The sequence below is a fragment of the Lontra canadensis genome, unplaced genomic scaffold, assembly GCF_010015895.1.
Source record: "Lontra canadensis isolate GAN:19392208 unplaced genomic scaffold, GSC_riverotter_1.0 scaffold17, whole genome shotgun sequence".
NCBI lineage: Eukaryota > Metazoa > Chordata > Mammalia > Carnivora > Mustelidae > Lontra > Lontra canadensis.
The window spans coordinates 17572156-17591479 of NW_022631011.1; the positions used below are offsets into that span (position 1 = coordinate 17572156).

Below are 19324 nucleotides of genomic sequence, written 5' to 3' on the forward strand. Positions count from 1 at the left end.
TAAGTCTGTGATCTCTCTAATGGATTATTCATGTGCTATGAGATATTTATCAGAGTTCTTTTTTGTTTTCTCCCTTGATGTCCAGCCCTGCTACTAAAATGATAACCCTTCTCCACTGCACTGCAGAGGTCCACTTGTCACGAAGCAGGTGGTTCTGAGCGTGGGCATCCGCCCGGCGGCCCTGTGCGTGTGCACCTAAAGCCCGGCCTCCCGACCCTGAGTTTTACTGTTTGTTCTGTTTCACTGCCATCCCTCTACAATGTCTTCCTATCAAGTTGCATCAGTTCTCCAACTGAATTCATCAAGATTTGCATTAAAGTGCTTGGTGGAATTTCTCCTTTACTTTGTCTTCCTTAAGAAAAACCCATTTATATAATACTCTTACTTTCTAAGTAAATTTAACCCAAAGATTTTTCCATTTTCTTTTTCAAAACAGATTTTATTTATTTAATTGAGAGAGGGCATGAGTGGGGAGGAGAGGCAGAGGGAGAAGCAGGCTCCCCCATTGAGCAGGGAGCGGGAAGCAGGGCTCATTCCTGGACCCCAGGATCATGACCTGAGCTGAAGGCACACATTTCATGACTGAGCCACCCAGGCACCCCACTTTTCCGTTTTCTAAACAAGATGCAAACGCTTTAAATCTTAAAATTTTGGTCAGTTCCTGAGAAGTGCAGCTTTGTGAAATACATTCTATTTCTGTTTTCCATAATTTACATGTGACTCCCTGTTATACAATCTTATTTTTTTTTTTCTGTTGACACACAATTTTACATTAGTTTCAGGTGTACAACCTAGTGATTCAACAAGTCTGTATGTTAGGTTATGTTCACCACAAGCGAAGCTGCCCCCTGTCACCATAGGACACTGTGAACAATACCACTGACACTATTTCATATACTGTGCCTTATTCCCAAGACTTATTCCCATGACTTGTTTCTTTGTAGTCTGCATTAAGGCTTTTTGGCAGTAGAATATGAATCATACATTTTTATTAGTTTTGGGGGGAAGATATTATCTCTTTACACAAGTAGCCTTCGGAAATGGGATTGCTGCTATGTTACATTTTAGACAAGTTTTAGCTGATTTTTATTACACGTAGGTAGTATTTTATGGAACGTGTGTTACGTCAAGCTGTGGATGGAGACTGTGCCATACGAGGCAGACATGGCTTGTCATAGTCAGGCAGTGGTCTGCTTGATGTCTCAGCTGGACAATCCCAAAGAATCACCAGCTTTAGCAAAAGATGTGCCGGTCTCAGAGGGTAGTTTAGGCCATTGGGGAAGCCGGGTAGTGTCTGTGGTGACAGGTAAAGGCAGCTGAGCTAAGAAGGCTGTAAGAACCAGCCTCAGGCTGTCTCAGCCAACATTCGTGTTTCTCCTGCCAAGAGAAAGTATCCTTCTTGAGAAGCTAACTGATTAGAAAGAAAGCAAAGCAAAGCAGCCCTTTGCAATGGTAGCCCTTATCTTCCCAGCCATTGATTAACATCTCTGGCTATCTTAGTTCTGTGCCAGGACACAGGCTGCTAATTTCTCTAACAGAATAGCTCAGAAGCCTAAGGAAAAAGTAAAACAACAACAACACATCTGTTTCTTTTGTCTTGTGTATAGTAGACTTTTCCAGCGCATGTCGATACTCTGCTCTGGTTTAGGTTGTCAGGACCCTAGGTGGGTCCCAGGTTTGAAGTTAGCATTAGACGCCTTCTGGCTGTTGGACAGACACTTTTAGTATAATGTCTGTTCTCGTGTCAGAGGGCGAGGTTCCTTCTTTATCTGCTTCACTTCCCTACCATCAGGTCATTTGTTGGGTGGTTATCAAGTCATGTTTAATCGCCCTCATTAGTAAATGTTCATCAGTGCTCTTTTGGCCAGTGGGGCTGGGTGCAGATGCTGTGAAGCTTTTAATGTTCTTTGCACTGAGTTCCTTCTATATTAGCATCACTAATAAAATCTGTACAATATCGCCAATGGCTCGCTTTTCATGGAAACATCCCTTTAGCCCCAGGATAGGAAACAGAAACCATTAGCTTCCTATTCTTCAAAGCTTAGACTTAATTACGATTGCTTTTATATTAAATAAACATTTATGGAGTGTGTATTATGTTTACAACACTCACTGGTGCTCACTTTAAACAACCTCTGTCTCAATCACTTATCATTACACAGTTTCATTCTTCATAATGATAGCAAAACCTACTGTTTGAGGTACCCTATGGATTAGGCACTGTAGTAAGTGCTTTTTATACATTATTTCATTTGACCCTCCCACAGTACAGCAGAGATGGCACACGTTAAAAAGTACGGACGTAGAGATTAAGTCCCTGTCCATCTGATTCCAAAGAAAGTGGTGTGTTTTCCGGATCCTGTACCATTCTTGGCAATGCTCAGGTTCAACAAGGCGATTAAAACCACACCTTTCATAATGTCGTTTGAATTCTTCAGAAGATGTCCCTTCCTTAAAATGGGCTCTGGGACATCCAGCAGCTTCCTCTGCTCTTGAAGTTTGACTTGGAAAATTTCCCATTCTGAGTTTGGGGCTGAAGGACTCCTATGGGGACTCTGGGTTTGTGAGAGAGGCTACTACTGGCCACGTGGAGAATTTCAGAGGTGACAGTGAGTAGACACTGGGATGGTTTGGGCCATGGCTGCTGGTTCAAAGGACACATTAAGGGAGCAGTGCCCTCTCCACAGAAAAACACATGTAAGGTTAAAGCTGGAGCTGGTCAGAGCTGGTCTTGACAGAAAATGTGAGTGGCTAATTAAAGGTTCCACATCAGTGGTCTCTTGGACTCTTGATCCTTACTCTTCCCCTGTACCAGGTCTGTCTTCCCACACCGCTGCTGCTGAGTGTAACATCATCATCGGCCAGATTAGTGTCTCTCGGTTTCTTCAGAAGAGACCCAGCCCCTCTTGCACTCAGGAGAATTCACATTCCAGAACTGTGAGGACTCTTATCTGAATTCCCACATTTGTTGTCTTAAGTTTTAGAGTCTTGCCTTCGCATCAGAGATGGTTCTGAGCTCTCAGAGAAAGGGCCTGATGTCAACCCTCATGTTTCGGGGGGCATGTCTGACAGCTGGATTCCCTTTCATCCTAAAAGTTATGTTTCATTAACTGTGGGTAGGGAGGGAAGGTGTGTCTGGACTTTTTAATGTAGCTTGCAAGGTGTAGAAATTGAAAAAATTCATACCAATTTTGGATCTCCCAAGCCTCTCCAGAAAGTTGAAAGATCTAGAAACACAGCCAGCATTCACCCTTGACAACAATCACTGGAAACCAAATAGAGGCTTCTCTCTTTAAGCAAGGCAGATATATTCTGACAGTTGTTCTTGTTTTCTTGTTTTCATCCCAGGCTAGCTTTATTAACTTATGTTATAAACCAATCCTTTATAGAAATGTATTTTTGCTGACTCTGATTAAATTATATAATAATTATTAGACATTGAATTAACAAAAAACAAATTTGTACAAGGAGAAGATACCACAGTGTTCTGAAACCATGGAACAATTTTCTGTAGTGCTGTTTTGTTTTGTTTTTTTAAAGAAAAAGAGGAAAAGAAAGTGGACTCACCATAAATATATTTAGATGAATAAGTTAAAATAGGCCAACTGCAGTAACAAACTAAAATTTCAGGGACCTAAGCCTGATTGAAATGCATTTCTCACTTATTCCATGGTCACTGGGTTTCAGGTCATAGGAATTGGGGGTGGGGAGGGAAGGTCCACTCTACTTCATGTGGCTTCCAGGGTCACCCCAGCCATCCATACCTGTGATCCTTGAATAACCAAAGGTCAAGGAGGATGATTTGTGGGAGATTTTTACGGGGTAGGCCTGGCGCACATGATTTCCATTCTCCGTTGCCTAGGAAATAACCTGTTGGCTAGGTACCTAGTAAGAAGAAGAAGTGGGTTCGGTGACCAGCTGGAAGTCTCTGCCCCACCCTGATAGGTACTTAAGTTTAGAGAATCTTTTCTGAGGTTCTTTGAGAGGAGTTTCCTCTGAGGGCCCTCCCACAGTAGAGTGCTAGCTCATGTGCATTGTTTTTGGGACTGCTGCAGATATGTCAGAAGGAGGTGGGCTCACAGGGGACACACAGGAGGTGCACAACTCATAAAAATGAGACGCTGTACATAAGGCTCACAAAAACCAGCGAGGGCAGCTTTCCCTTACCTGCCGGATGTTCTCTGTGCTCCTTGGGATCCTAAAGTCTTTTTGATCAGGGACCAACACTTGCACCTGTAAAAACTCACATGCAATTTCAGGATAAAGGGAGTCCTAATAGGCGCTCTTTGTAGTGCCCCAGGATTCCAAAACCCAGAAGTTCCAGATGTAATTGCTGTATGAGTGACCATTGCATTTTTTTTTAAATGAAATTGATTTCTTATGTGATTTGTGGAAATCAGTATCAGTACTTCTGTAGCTGAGACCCCCAGAATCTCCATGGCACAAGAAACACTAAACTCAGTGGAATTTAGGTGCTTAAGATGGGGTAAGAACCCACAGCTCCCGTGAGCCAGGGCTTGGCTTTGAGGACTGGGGACTCTGAGAGTTGATGACTTACTTTCTCCTCACATTGTCTCTCCCCATTGCATGTCCAGCTGCAGTAGGATTGAATGAACGCCTGGACCTGTGACATGCGACTTCACAGTTGCCTAGCGTTAGTCCATGGTCTGGTTAGCCTCTAAGACTCATCTCATGACCTCTTCCCTTAGAATCCCAGCTGAAACAAGTGTTTCTGCTCTGTGACCCACAGCATCCCATGTCTACTCTATTTTGAGCTTTCGTGTCTAGTCCTACTCCAGACCTTAAGCTCTGTGAGAGCAGGGATTTGTCCCACTCATTTTTTATTCATGTACCTAGGACACTTCACACCTGACATGTGTTCACAGAATGTTCATGCATTGGGCCTTCTTCCTGAACCTCTTAGTTTTTATAAGTCTGTCTACGGGGTTAATTAAACTAGTACGTCCATGTTAACTTGACTTTCGTTCTTTGAAATCCCTGTTGTCTTCAGGAAGTGATGATACCATTCATAAATGCTAGCACTCATTACATACTTATGCTGGGTCAGGCTCTGTGCTGTGCCCTTAGTTTGCATTTCTTTTATAATCTTCCCAACTACCTTGTGCAGTAGGCACTACTATTGGTCCAGTGTTTGAACCCCAGGTCCATGTTGACTTGAGAGGCCAAACTCCTAATGCACTTGCCAGTGGTCATATGACAGATGTCGTATATGGTGTTGCTGATTTGTAGCACACAGGTGATACTGGCAAGACCAGTGAGGCTGGGCATTTAGCCATGGTTTGTTAGAAGACCACTGGTAATCCGGCTTTAGAACCGAGAAAGAGTAAGATTCACTTAATTATTAAACATGGCTTGCAAAATGGAGCACATTTTGACATTAACAAAGTCAGAATCTGGAGAAGCAATCTCAGCAACCAAGTTATTACCAAAAAAAAAAAAAAATCCAAGTATACAATCTAGATGATGGGAGCTAAAATTTTAAATCCAGGCTGGATGCCTAGACAGAGGGATGGGGTACAGGTAGAAGAAAGCCCCTTGAGAACAAAGGAGCCATTCCCCAGGTCAAGGGACCTTTGCTTGAGGTGGGGCAGTGGGGAGATCTGTCTCCATGTACTTTGTGCCAATCTCAGGATCCAGCCCTGGTGTGGGCAACCAACCCAGGCCCTCTGACTCAAACAGAGAATGAAATTATATAATTTAACCATAGTATATTTTATTCTCCGAGATAATTGTTTTACAAAATCTTTCTGCTGTGTAAACAAACTGACAGATGGCTGAATCTGGACACAACTGTGGAGACCATTCCACAACTGTGGAGATTGTATTGTTGGCTGAAGCACACTCTTGTTACGTTCTCCAGTTATTCGTCTACGTATACCCACCTGCAAATACGAGTATATGTTAGTTATGCAAAGGCTGATACTGGTTTCACAAGAGGAGTTTCACCAGGGATTGTATTAGTACATTGTCATTCCCTTTGTGCCAGCTCTTCTCAAAATGATTACCGGCAGGTGACACACATCGGTAGGCTACCAGCGGCATATTCTCAGCTGGTCTGGGCCCGTTCATTCCCCACCCGGCGTGAAGTATTTTTAATGTGCGTGTGATTTGCACCCAACCTTTTATTTGTCATTCCTGTCACTTTGTGTGAAGGAACAAAATGTTTCCTGGAATTCATTTTATTATTCATTCTTCCTGACTAATCATAATTTTTAGATCATTAGATTTAGTTTTAGAGGACTAGAAAGTTACCAATATCCCAGTAATAACAGTGGTAAGGATTTTGAATGCCAGCTATGTTTTTACATTATGCCTTGGCCGGGGTTGGGAGGGGGGAGCTAAGACACTAAGTGTGGCATTTGCCAAAGTTTGGTCACCTGGCCAGATCCACCCACTGCCTGGTTTTATAAATAAAGTTGCATTAGAATACAGCCATGCACCTTGTCCGTTGTTTCCGTGTTATCTGTGGCTACTTTTATGGGGTAGCTGCAGAGTTGAGAGCCTATAATAGAGATTATATGGCCCAAAGATACTAAAATGTTTACTCTCTGGCCCTTACTAAAAACGTTTTGCTAACTAAACCCCTGACGGGTTAGACGGTATGGAGCCCTCAGTAGCATTTTGTCTGAAGTTTGAACACTCTTAAAGTTAGCACAGGACCTTTATGGAACCTGCCCAAGGTCATCCAGTTGGATATGGTGAAGTCAGGGTTTGAAATCAAGGCATTTTGATTTCAGACTCTATCTTTTACAATCACTGTAGTACGCTCCCTTGATGTGTATGTTTATCTTAAGCAATGATTAGTTCTCCTTAGGAAATTCCAAAACAAGGTGACTTAAAGTGGAGGAGGATTTTTGATGCTCCGTCACCGTATTCCCAACCAAATCTTATCATTTCTTTACTCCCTATTTTTAGGTTTCCTCCAAGATAGAATACTAGGTCAGACTAACATCGAATGACTTTGATCTTGTCTGAATGGTGACATTTGTATTTTTTGTCAGAATTTGGAGCTTGAGGTGGGAGCGTGGCCTGAAGACGGATTTAGAAAGTATACCGTGTGTCTCCCAGACAGACATGCTTGAATGGGTTAAGAAGTATAGGGCTATAACTGAATTGCACTGAAAGGGTGGGAAATGACAAACATTAGTATAAAAAAATAAATGTCAGATTTCAGGAGCAATGTCGTCTTTCTGAAGCCCTGCTACTCTGCTCCATGCTCCAGGCCCCGCACAGCCACATCCTTTATTCCTCCAGCAGCTCACACTTTCCCCTCCCATATTTTTGTAATTGCTTATATATGCATTATATTAGTTTTCATCATTTTTGAATGCATTCTTTTAAAAGTCACTAGACTGAGAGCTCTATGGGCAACTGTGTCTGTGAGGCAAGAGACTCTCCGGAAAACTATTTGTTGAATCAAATCTAATGGAACGGGATTTGCAACATCTTTCCAAGAGATATGCCGTAATTTTACAATAGGGACTAAGCTGTGATAAAATTTCAACAATGTCAGTTTTCTACAACAGAACCATCATTTTGCACCAAAGAGTGAAACTTCAGCACATTCAAAATTCTGGAGACCGAATTTTGAGAGAATTTTGAAAGAAGCTGTGGCAGGGCAGCACTAACAGTAAACCATGAGGCAGAAACAATGAACGTGTTCCCTCTTCATGGGGACCTGGCTACGTTCCTGGTGGGAAGTGAGAAACTAGTCCTCTAGTGAGATTATGATGTATATGAAAGCAGAGAATAGAGGTCCTTCAGCTGTCCCCAAGTTATTTTATCTCTGTAAGGCTCGTGATTCAAACCAGAAAAGCTTTTAGCAAATCTTTTGTTTTCGGGGGCTTTCATAATCTGTAGAATCTACTTAGTCTTCCACATCATTTCGCCTGGGTAGGGAGTTACCATCATAACTATATTTGACTGTGGAGGAAAATCACGGAGTATCGTCATTTACATAAAGCTTGCAAGGGTATTTGACTTACTTGTCAGCAGTGGTATGGTAATGTGTTGACACCTTATCACTATTTTATTCAATTATTTTAATGCCAGGAGCTATAGAGGGTGAGATAATAATGTTCTTCTCTTCCATCTTCCATTCCTTTTTGTCTGTCTGAAGAGTTTTTGCCTGTGCCACAGTCAGCTATTTTTCCAGATAACTTTCTTTTTTTTTTTTTTCCTTTCAGAATTTGGTCCATTTACTTTCATGTTAGTACTTTTACTTCTCTCAGCCTCAAAACATTAGAAATGTTTTCCTTATCTATATGGGAATTTGAAAGTTCCTTGCCTTTGCTACTATAAAAGGAAAGTTTTCCACTTGTAACAGCCCTTGCTTAGGAGATAGGGAAGCTGGCTCCTGTGTTCCTTTTCTCTTCTCCCCAGTGGAAGCTGATAAAGCACTGGGAACTTTCAGTGCCTCCCTTCCCGCTTCCCCCCACGGGCTCTCCGCATAGGCCCTCCTTATGTCAGACCTAAATCCTAAATGAAGAATCCTAAATTCTGACTAAAACTCAACGAGGCACAGTTGAACCAACTGCACAGGCCAGAGGGCTAGATCCCAGCGCCTAGTTACAGTTAGCTTACTTAGCATAACCTCCCTGAACGCCTCTTCTGGCATGGGAAACCCCCTCATGTTTCCCACCTCAGCAAACTGTCCTGTGCATGTCTTCACGGCCCCTGGGGCAATGATATATATAGGCTTTTTTTTTTTTTTTTTTTTAATTTCGCTTGCTCTGGCGGTCTCTTGTTTTATCCTTCCACACTGCTTACCTGAGTCTGTGACCTTGGGCAAATCATTAACCTCTCTGACCTATGGTAATCAGTGGGATAGAACAACATGCACTCGGAAGGATTTGTGCTCAGAGTATGTGAGGTTATCACTCGAGAAAGCATGTAGTGTCATTCCTGACAAATGACGGGCACCAGGTGAAGGTTGGTTTCCTTCTTTCATACATACCCTGAGCTGAAAATGGCATCTGGCACTCAGTAGGCTCTCCTTAAATACTTGTGAAACAGTAAATGAGTGTTTTCATCACTCTCTAAACCAGATTTAATTGCACAATTCTATAGATGCTGCTAGCAATGTAGCTTCTGATTTTTTTTTTTAGCTCCCTGAAATTTTTACCTCAGTTCCAGAATTTCTATCTATACTGATGCAGCATTTTAATTTATTTAAACATAACCAATGCCTTAGGGTAGATTCGTGGTATCTTTACTGAACCAATTATAAATCATTGCAAGTCAGTGGAATTTAACAAGAAAAGCCAAAACCAGAGTTAGCTGCTAACTAACTTTTTAGTAACTCTCCCATAATTGTATCACCCTTAAGATATTTTAAATCATAGATGGACAAAAAATTAGTTAATTGCAATGTTAATATTCTAAAAACCATAATTCCATGCCTACTTCTAATGGTTGTTACCAAATAACATATGTTCCAAATATTTTAAAACAAGATTTTCCTTGGCCTTCATTTGAAAATTCAATTTTTTCAGGAAGTTAATATTGCAAATAAAGGTTGACAATCATAAGAGAATTTTCAGATCTACTTTTTCTCTAGAGAGTTTTAAGATCAAAATAAAAGATTTCCTCTTGGATTGTTTCTTTGTAATCTTCAGAACTAAGACCATGAACCCAATGACCTTGAGGATGTTTTCAGTCTCTGTAATTGTCTTTCTAATTCTCATTCTACATGTTGTAATTTGTGTGTTTAAGTAAAGTATTATGGGATTGTAAAGATGTATAATTTAGGAGGTTTGCACAGAGTGACCTCTTATCAAAAGGCTTAAAATTGGACCCACAGGTCGGGACCTCTGCCATATAACACAGATGGATGTGGACAGAAAAACCTGTCCCTGTGACCTGAAGACATTTCTGCGCACTCCTTAGCATTATCAGATTTTTTTATATTCCATGCTTATAATAGGCAGGAGAAACCATCACAGAGAAATGTTAAGCCACCCATTTTAACCCAGTTTCTAACTTCCCGTAAATCAGTGGTTTTCTGCCTCTTTTTTTGATACCATCACAGCTGAGGAACATGACACGTTTCCATCATTGTGGGGGACTCACCAGCGCAATGAATCTCAGTGACGGGACTTGTAGGGGGGGGGGTCTTTCTGTCCCTCCCCATTGCATACTGATGGAATAGAATGCAATCCAAGGCACATTTCTTAAATTGGTTGCTCTTTTGAACATTTGGCATGAATATCATCGCTGAGACTTTATTCAACACATTTTTTAATGAGCACTTTCTACAGGCTTGCCATTTTGATGGTGGAAAGGACGGAGCAGCACTACAAATCTTTGAAGGCTATTCCTGCTCTCTGGTTCTTAAGGTAGTAGGAAAAGGCTATCAAAAGAAAGATAAAAAACATATAAATTAATATGCTGTTATATATATCCCTAATAAGTGAAGCAGACCAGGTGAAGATGCTCTCCTGGTCCGGAGGAGATAGCTGCATTCAGGTCTAACAAATTATGTCAGAGTTTAAGCTCTATTTTGCCAGATCATGCCATTTTCAGGTGAACTATCCCTATGTCTAAATGCTGGCAATTTATTAGAAAAATTTTAAGGCACTGCTGGCCGGTCCAAATGCATTCACCTTTGTAACCTTTGGATATAGTAGAAGCTATATAAGCAATCAGGGAGCACAGGTTCTTTCCAGGTAAGGAATAGCATGAGCAAAGCCCGTTTGCTTCTTTTGTCTCTAATTATGCCCAGGAAATTCCTATACAGAATTATCATATAAGATACTGAGTATCAAGGAGTTTGTCACCAGGTGAAAGACAATCCTTAACCATAAGATTCAATTATTTAATTTCATGTAATTCAGACTTTTTATAAAATATTTTACACCCTCAGCATAAAAATATTTATTAACTCTTATCAGTATACTTACAACCTGTTTTTCTCTTCCTATGTAAAGCTTCAGTCATAGTCAGGAGACACATAGTTTAATCCCACTCTATTATACCTGGGAGTTATGCAGTTAAACATGACCTGGGAAAACATGCTTCTGGTGTGTAAGCATCCAGAGTTCTCTAAATAAATCCTTGTTTTTATTTTGTATAGCATTTTAGCTTTTCAAAGGCCTTCACATCTGCTATATCATTGTATGTTTCCAAGATAGTCTATAAATTGCTCATAAATCCCATAAAATTTAAAATGGAGCACATTTGTGAACAATCGAGCTGTTTTCACTCAGGTTTTATATGGAGAGTCTGAAGTCCTCTATCCTGATGAGAAAACAGCATTCCCATATCTTTGCTTATGCTGCTGATAATCCCAGAAGGGTCTCTTCTCTCTCACACGTAGATTATTCAAGTTTCAAACCTCACACAGGTTTTCTCCTCGAACATTTTGTACTTTGCAATATACCAAGTTTACATGGCCTGTCCTTCCCTGCGCACCTGTCTCCTCACGTCCCGTAGCCCCTTATACAATCGTGAGAGGAAGGGCTTTTCCTCGGTGCCTTCAGTGGTTAGGTTAGCTGAATCTCTTGGTAAGGAGTTGTTTCCAGGATGGTGGTCAGGAGGAGAGTGTCTCAGCTTTCCTGGCCCTCCATATTCAATCTATCTAATCTGTTACCTTTTTTTTGTTTGTTTGTTTTTAAGATTTATTTATTTATTTATTTGTCAGAGAGAGAGAGAGAGAGAAAGCACATACACAAGCAGGCAGAGTGGCAGGCAGAGGCAGAGAGAGAAGCAGGCTCCCAAGCAGGGAGCCTGATGTGGGACTCGATCCCAGGACACTGGGATCATGACCTGAGCCGAAGGCAGCAACTTAACTAACTGAGCCACCCAGGCATCCCTAATCTGTTACTTTTTAACTCCGGCCTCAGAGCTTGGACTTGACTCACTTTCCTAGGTGACTGTCAAAGAGCGAGGCTTTGAAGTAAGGCTCACATGTATCAGTCAGGCCCTGTCTCTGAGTCTTAGTAGATTTGGGACCAAGAATGTAGTTACTTGGGTTATTTGAGATTCCATCTCAACTCTTACGTGGGGATAATAAAGCTGACGATGGATCAGTGCTAATCAGAGGATGATGTGAGGGAACACATGTAAGGCCAGTGCCAGTTAGGGCTGAGTATTCAAGTGTTGAATAAATCAAAACCACTATAGAGATATTTCCGATGGTGCCAAGCTGGTTTTAGACAAAAAGATGAACTATGAAGAATCCCAGAAAGTCTGCACTCTCTGTAAATGTGCACATTAAATTGGAGAATCTTCTATCATCAGAATTTAGGAGCTTGAAAACTACAAAGTATTTGCCCAAACCCAAAATACTGATGCATTTCCACATTATAGTCCGTTTCTTTATTCCTATCTCACTGGCTGATGTTAAAGCCAAAAATAGTTCTGAGGGCCCAAACTGGGGGGCTCAGAGCATCCTTCTTCATGAGTGTTACTCTGTCCGTCTAAAAGTGGGCAGGCTGGTTTTCTGGAACATTCCCAGAGCGCTGCCCTGGAAGAGCATCTACTCCCCCTCACCTCACACCATGGGACCAGAGATCAGCAAACTTTTTCTGTAGAAGGCCTGATATAAGGCTTTGTAGGCCACCTATAGTTTCTGTGGCATCTTCTCCTTTGTTGTTAGTGTTGCTTTAGATAACCCTTTACAAAAGAAAAAGTCATTCTTTGAGAAAAATAGGAAATGGGTCTCATGAAGCTCACTGTCATCATTTGCCAACTCTAGGCCACTGAAAGGAAGGAGTGATCGGTTTTGAAACCTCGGTGAACTATTGCCTTTCTTGAAGGAAAACACATCAGCATCATCTTTTTTTTTCTAATTTTAATGTTAAAGACATTGTAGGAAAGAAAAAAGTCTTCCTTGACCCTCTCAGAGTCCCTCTCAGGGTCTGAAAATTAAACTAGCAAAGATGGATGAACAGAGAAAAGCATACACATTAAACTTTTAAATATGTTCATGAGAGCCTCCGAGAGAATGTAGATCCAAAGTGTCCAGAGTGGGAAGCTTTTATACCTTTTAGACAAAGAAACAACACATTTCTAAGAATTGACAGACCAAAGGTTTGGGTGATGGCTAGTAAATGGTGAAGAAGTAATTAGGGAAATAAAGGTTAGTCTAACTAGGTTTATTGGTACAGATTCCTTGGCCCCAAAGTCTCTGTCTCTGATGAAAAGAATGTCTTCCTTCCACCTCCCGGTACAGGGAGGGGACCTTTCATGTGGGAGTTTTTATGACCCGTTTCAAGGAAGAAGGGCAAGTGTGAGGGGAGTTAGAGTGACCTTCCTACTTGCTGTTTGTGCTGTTGGCTTCGTTTTTGTTTTGTTTTGTTTTGTTTTTTAATTATTCTTTCAACTTGAAATACCTAATATGTGAAGGTGTTCTAAGTTAGGGTAGTGGGTCTTGAACCCCACATTAAGTTAGTAGCTTGGCTGCTATGGTACCGTTCTATCTTCTAGGCAGTTTTTAGTCATTTTAGAGTGGGGCCTTATCTCACTGCTGTTTTCCATTGGAAACTGATGAGAAACATAGGAAAGCAGATGGAGCACAGACTGTAGGAATGAAAAGCACAGAAGAAAGAGCTGTGTGAAAGAAATATTTAATCATAACATGAAAAACTCATGGTGGCAACTTTTCCATTATGTTAAATTTCACTCATTTCTATGCATTCTGGGTATGTGTTTAAAAACAAAGGTTGTAATTTTCCATCTTTATGCCCATCTACCATGGGTTTTTGATTCTGTCTTTTGCAGGATTATGACTTGAGCCAGCTCCAGCAGCCTGATACCGTGGAACCTGATGCCATCAAGCCTGTAGGAATCCGACGATTGGATGAGAGACCCATCCACGCAGAGCCCCAGTACCCTGTCCGATCTGCAGCCCCACACCCTGGAGACATTGGGGACTTCATTAATGAGGTGCAGAGATAAGCTCACTTTCTTTATAAGGGTGTTTATTTTATGCTAACGGTTAGCTATATGTAAACTAGATTGCTTGGAATACAGCTATGTGGTTTGTTAAAGCACACTTGATTTTCTTGATCTTCTCTTAGTGTTAAAGCAAATGTGGCTTCAATAACCGAAAGATATAATTGGTTTGATGGGCCAGAAAAGCATATCTGTCAATTAAAATTCTGTATTTGTAAATGACATTCATATACATATCAGTATTAGTTACACTATCTTCAAAAGGCTTTTCCCCTAGATTACAAGTAATAAATAGACTAATACTGTTATACTGTATTCTAATTTCATTTATTAGCACTGATGAATGTAATAATAGTTCATTTTCATTTTCCTCACACTGTACCCTTTGGATCCCACAAATGTTGAGAATTCAGTGCCTACCCAATGACTAGAGTTCCATCAAATGAGATTAGTAGGAAGAGGAGCTAAATTAAATATTATATAAGTGATTTAAATACTTGTCTAGTTGAGGAGTTTTAAGAGCTTCTATAAGAGGCAGCTAATTCTCTGTTGCATATAACAGATATGAGTCCCACTGTCAAAATTGTTATGGGCATTCTTTTATTTCATTACTGACCATGAGTTCTGCTACATTTAATACTTAAATTTTGAAGTAAAATGATTTGTGCTGCTTCTTTTGATCGTGTCCATAGTTTTACTGCAATTCTCCTTCTGAATGTTTAGTGTTAAGTATAAGAGAGCAATACCTATTGATGTCAATTGCGAGTCTGTAGTGGGACTCCTATTCTCTGGCCATGTCTTGCCACTGAGTATCTCTAAGATCAGAATAGGTCTCTGGGCATTACAGGGTGGAATACTTCGGTCATATATCGCCTTCTGTCATGTGCTGATAACACTCTTATTTCCCAGGCTTCCTTGTAGTCCTATATTATATATACATAATCAGACTACTTTAGGTTTTTAGATGCAGTTATTGTTTGTAAAAAAAGAAAAAAAAGTTTTGAAACAAGCTTGGAGTATTTCTTTCCCTTTACAACTCTTCATTACTGTCTATTTTTGAAATTCACACTGCTTTCTGAACATATGCGTTCACTTCTGTTAAACAGGTAATAGGTTAATTTGTTTTAGTCACGGTTTGAAAACAGATGGAAGGTGAACCAACAGAGTCCCAATAACTTCTTTATCTATAAAAATATGCCCCGACTTTTCCACTTATTTGTATAGAGACTTGGTTAGGGGATTTGCAAGGAATTTTATATCTATGACTAGATAGATCTTTTTTGAATAGTTAAGAATGCCTGATGATTTTACTTCTTTTTTTTTTTTTAGATTTTATTTATTTATTTGACAGGCAGAGATCACAAGTAAGCAGAGAGGCAGGCAGAGAGAGAGGAAGGGAAGCAGGCTCCCTGCTGGGCAGAGAGCCCGATGCGGGACTCGATCTGAGGACCCTGAGATCATGACCCAAGCCAAAGGCAGAGGCTTTAACCCACTGAGCCACCCAGGCACCGCTGATGATTTTACTTCTAATTTAGCATTTGTTGTCATGAGAAATCGTTGCCTTAGCCCTGTGGTTGTGGGGTTTGAGATACAGTGAATCTTTTGAATAGAGGTGCAGGAACTGGGCTTTCTTAGAGCAAGCATTTTACCTTTAGTGTCATTCAACAATACTTAACGGAGTGTTCCTGCCTGTCCCCAAAGTGTCAGTATTCTGTGGGATTCCATTCCATCCATAGCACTGTTCTTTTCTCAGTGACAAGAGGTCAAGCACTAGGTGTCATGTGTAAGACTATTGTTCCAATCTGACTCCTGCCCTCTTCCCCCATGACATTTCCTTCCAAGGCTGCAGCCCGTTGAACTATTTGCAGTTTCTCAGATCATCCCAATTTTGACTATAATGTAACTTCTGCAAAGCCCTTACCTTCTTAACCATCAATGAAACACCTCCTTAGCCTTCAGATTCACCTCAAACATCCCATTCTCTGTGAGGCCCTCTTTGATCCCTCTGGGAAGAGTTAACAAGACACTTCCTGCATGATAACCCAGGCCACGGAGGTGTAACTGTCGACATTTCTCTCTCCTGCGTGAGCCTATGCCTGCTTTCCAGGGTGGGGGCTTTATCTTGTTCATCTTTTGAGTAACCTCAGCACCCAGTGTGGTGCCTTGCTCTTAGGTTTTGTTGTGTTAAGGGATCCGCGGGCTGTGGTAGGTGAATACGGCGTAAAGTGATGAGTACCGCCTGATTTGCGGTTGATTAAGATTTTTGTCTGGGCCTTTATTCTACTAGAGCTGACTAAACTTCAGAAAATAGCATATTGATTGTTTTAAGTTGTGTTGTAGTGCGTGTTTTCAGGTTGTGTCTACGTATGTATTCATTTGCCTTTTTTACAGGAACTGGATTTTCTTCCGTAGGTAGAGAAGATTAGTTAATAAGATTCAGTTAAATTCAGTTATGCAGCCCCTCAAATGGCACAGTAGAAAGAGTTCCAGTCACAATTTCCATTTGTAATTTCCTTTTCCTAGAACAGTGCTCAACGTAAAACGTACACAGCCTAAAAAGTAACTCGAGACCATAATGAACATAGTTCAGTACTTCTATGGAAAACTTGGTGCCAAACGACTGACTTGCAAATTAACTTCTAGAATGCAGTCAGTTCATAATTTGAGGATTGTCTGCCTTGGCTAAAAATGGCTCATTTTGAAATGATCTTGAGCTTGGTTTAGGGTCATTCATTGAGCAAATAACTATTGAACATCTCCTGTGTTTACATATTTGTACTAGTAATATGTAGAAAGAAAATAAATTAGACCTGGATTCTCTTTGTGCTTACTCCCTACTTTGCTGCAAGCACGGTCTTTGTACCAGGCAAACATTCTGGTATCCGACGCCTTCCTTTGCCAGACACCATTGGGTGTAATCCTTCCTTAGCTCTACAGTTTCATCTCAGCACCCTCCCTGCCCCAAACCTGCATCTTATAGGCCAAGGACAGGGACTCTACTTCTGCCTCCCAGGCTTGGCTTGTAATCCCATATCCGTACCTGTTCCCACACTGTCCTCTCTGCGTAGAGTGCCCTTCCCCCTTTTTCTAGATGTTAGTTCCTTCATTAAGTTTTTATCAACTCAGAGAAGGTCAGGCACACAGAGTTTGGGGTAGGCCATCCGGTGACATCCTATCATACCCAGGACTCACCTTCCCTCCTGACTCCTATCTCAGGGTCCGCTTCTGCCTCCAGGGGAAGAGGTGCACGTGTCCCTCAGGGCAGTGTGGGACACATTGGTTTGGTGAGTACATGAATGCACTGGATCACATTTGGAAATGTTTCTCCAACTAACTACAGAATCCATGACTCTGAATGGGATTGTAAGATGGAGAAATGTGGACGAGTTGGAAGACCAAACATTCACACAAAAATGCCGTACATTTAGACGTAGGAAGAAAGTCTACAGAGGTGAAGGTGTCACAGAAGAAACTACAATGAGAGTTTAGGAATGAGGTGGTCAGGTCTGTGGGAAAATTCAGGGGGTTGCAACCATCAAAAGGCCTAAGTCAGGTAACATCAGATATACCATGTAGATAGTTCCACTTAACACACCCATTCATTATCTTTCTATAACTGGACAGATAAAAATACATTCATGGCAAGTTTTAAAAGTTGAGGACACCTAGAAAGAATTCAAGCATATTTTATAACTACATGTAAAATGCAAACAAATTTCTTTATCCCCAGTTGTTATTTGATTTAGCACAGTACCGAATATTCCAAAGTAAGAATAGTATGGTGGGATTATAAATGGAGTGTTTTTCTAATGTGCGGAGTAAGTAAGCCCATGAGAACATTTTCTGGTTTGTTTATTTAAATAATCAATGAATATTGCCTTGACTATCAAAAATATACTATGTTTCTAGTATGGTAGGTAGAGTAAAACAAATCACACATTTTTTTAATTTCAACTGCCAAGTTTCATTCTATTTTAAGGTTTTTAAATATGACCTTCAGAGGGTGAAAAGTTGAAACAAATTCATTTAATCTCAGCCTGACAGATATTAGCATACCTCCAATAACTTTACTAATCCTATATATTTCTTTATCTCAAAAATACAAAAACCAAGGACATATTTCTGTTAAAAGACCAACTTTTGATTGATATTTAAAAACTTACAGAAAGTGCTTCTTAAATAACTTGCACGAAACTACTAAAGCATAGAACTTTTGCCTTTTTTCCAGTATTAAATTTATTTGTCCTCTTTAACATGTCTCTGTCCACTTCAGCAGTCGGGCATTTGTTTGAGTTCAAAGCCAGCTGCCTCACCTAACAGCTCTGTTACCCTGTACAAAGTCAAGGGCCTTGTATTTAGCTTCTTTGATTTCCAGCTTTCATATATATATATATAAAATGAGGATAATAATAAATCCTCTTTTAAGATTTCTGTAAAGACCGAATAAGATACTCCACACAAAGTGTTTGGTATAGTGCCCATCACATAGTAAAATCTCTTAATTATTATCAGTGTTTTGTTAGTTATAGGACAAGTTACTGTTCTCCAGTTATAAATAAAACAAAATCTCCCTCCAAAAAATTTGCATTAGGTAAAGTGAAATTCTCAGAAAGGGACATAGTAATGTTGGCATTAAGTCACAGAATTCCACTGTAATGTAAACCTAGTATGCTTTTATGTCCACATGCATTTGAAATTGAAATCCTCGCTTCTTCTGAAAGGAGTGTCTATGGAGATGAGCAAGGTGATGAGGTGAGAGCCTAAGCCCAGGACAGCAGTCCCAAATGACCTTCTAGGATGCCTGCTGGATGTCAGGCACTGGGGTGGACAGTAAGATATGAAATGAATATCCGCATGCTTGGCAGAAAATGGTGTCACAATCTAGTGTAACCAAAACATGGCAATGAAAGTCAAGGGGACCTTGGGAATGACCCCCAGTCATGACTGGGGGAAGTAATCCATGCAGTGAAAGTGACATCTTAATGGGCTTTAAATGATGATGGGTGGATGGATGGATATAAACCAAGTGAGAAATTATGAGTGGGGAAGTTTGAAAGAAAATCACATTTCAGCTTGCAGAAAATGAATATATAAATAACATAGGGTGCATAAAAACATGACAATTTTAGATTTGGGATTTTGGTAAATAATTTAGTTGTGGCTGCCGAAGTTGAGAATGGCTGAGACGGAAAACCTGCATGAACACTCCAGGTTCACTGAATGATCTGCTAAAGATTTTTAACTTGAGCCTACAGGTTACCCAGACCTCCAGCATTTGAGTAACACTTTCTAGTTTTGGTTTATTTTTTCCCCATATCCACACACCTCTTCTAGTATTCACTTAAACTTTTAATCAATTTTTAGTTTCATTTTTTAAATAGAGGTGATTTTTGTAAAGTGCTCATGC

The 19324-nt window shown here is 40.5% G+C and overlaps 1 protein-coding gene across 1 annotated transcript in view; it reads left to right on the forward strand.

Annotated features, from left to right (window-relative positions):
- Window positions 1-19324, forward strand: part of CDH2 (cadherin 2) — a 212232-nt gene that overhangs the window by 186632 nt on the left and 6276 nt on the right. The window contains exon 15 of the mRNA XM_032859711.1: window positions 13744-13908. Within this exon, the coding sequence (XP_032715602.1) occupies window positions 13744-13908 (165 nt within the window). The remainder of the gene's footprint in view (window positions 1-13743; window positions 13909-19324) is intronic.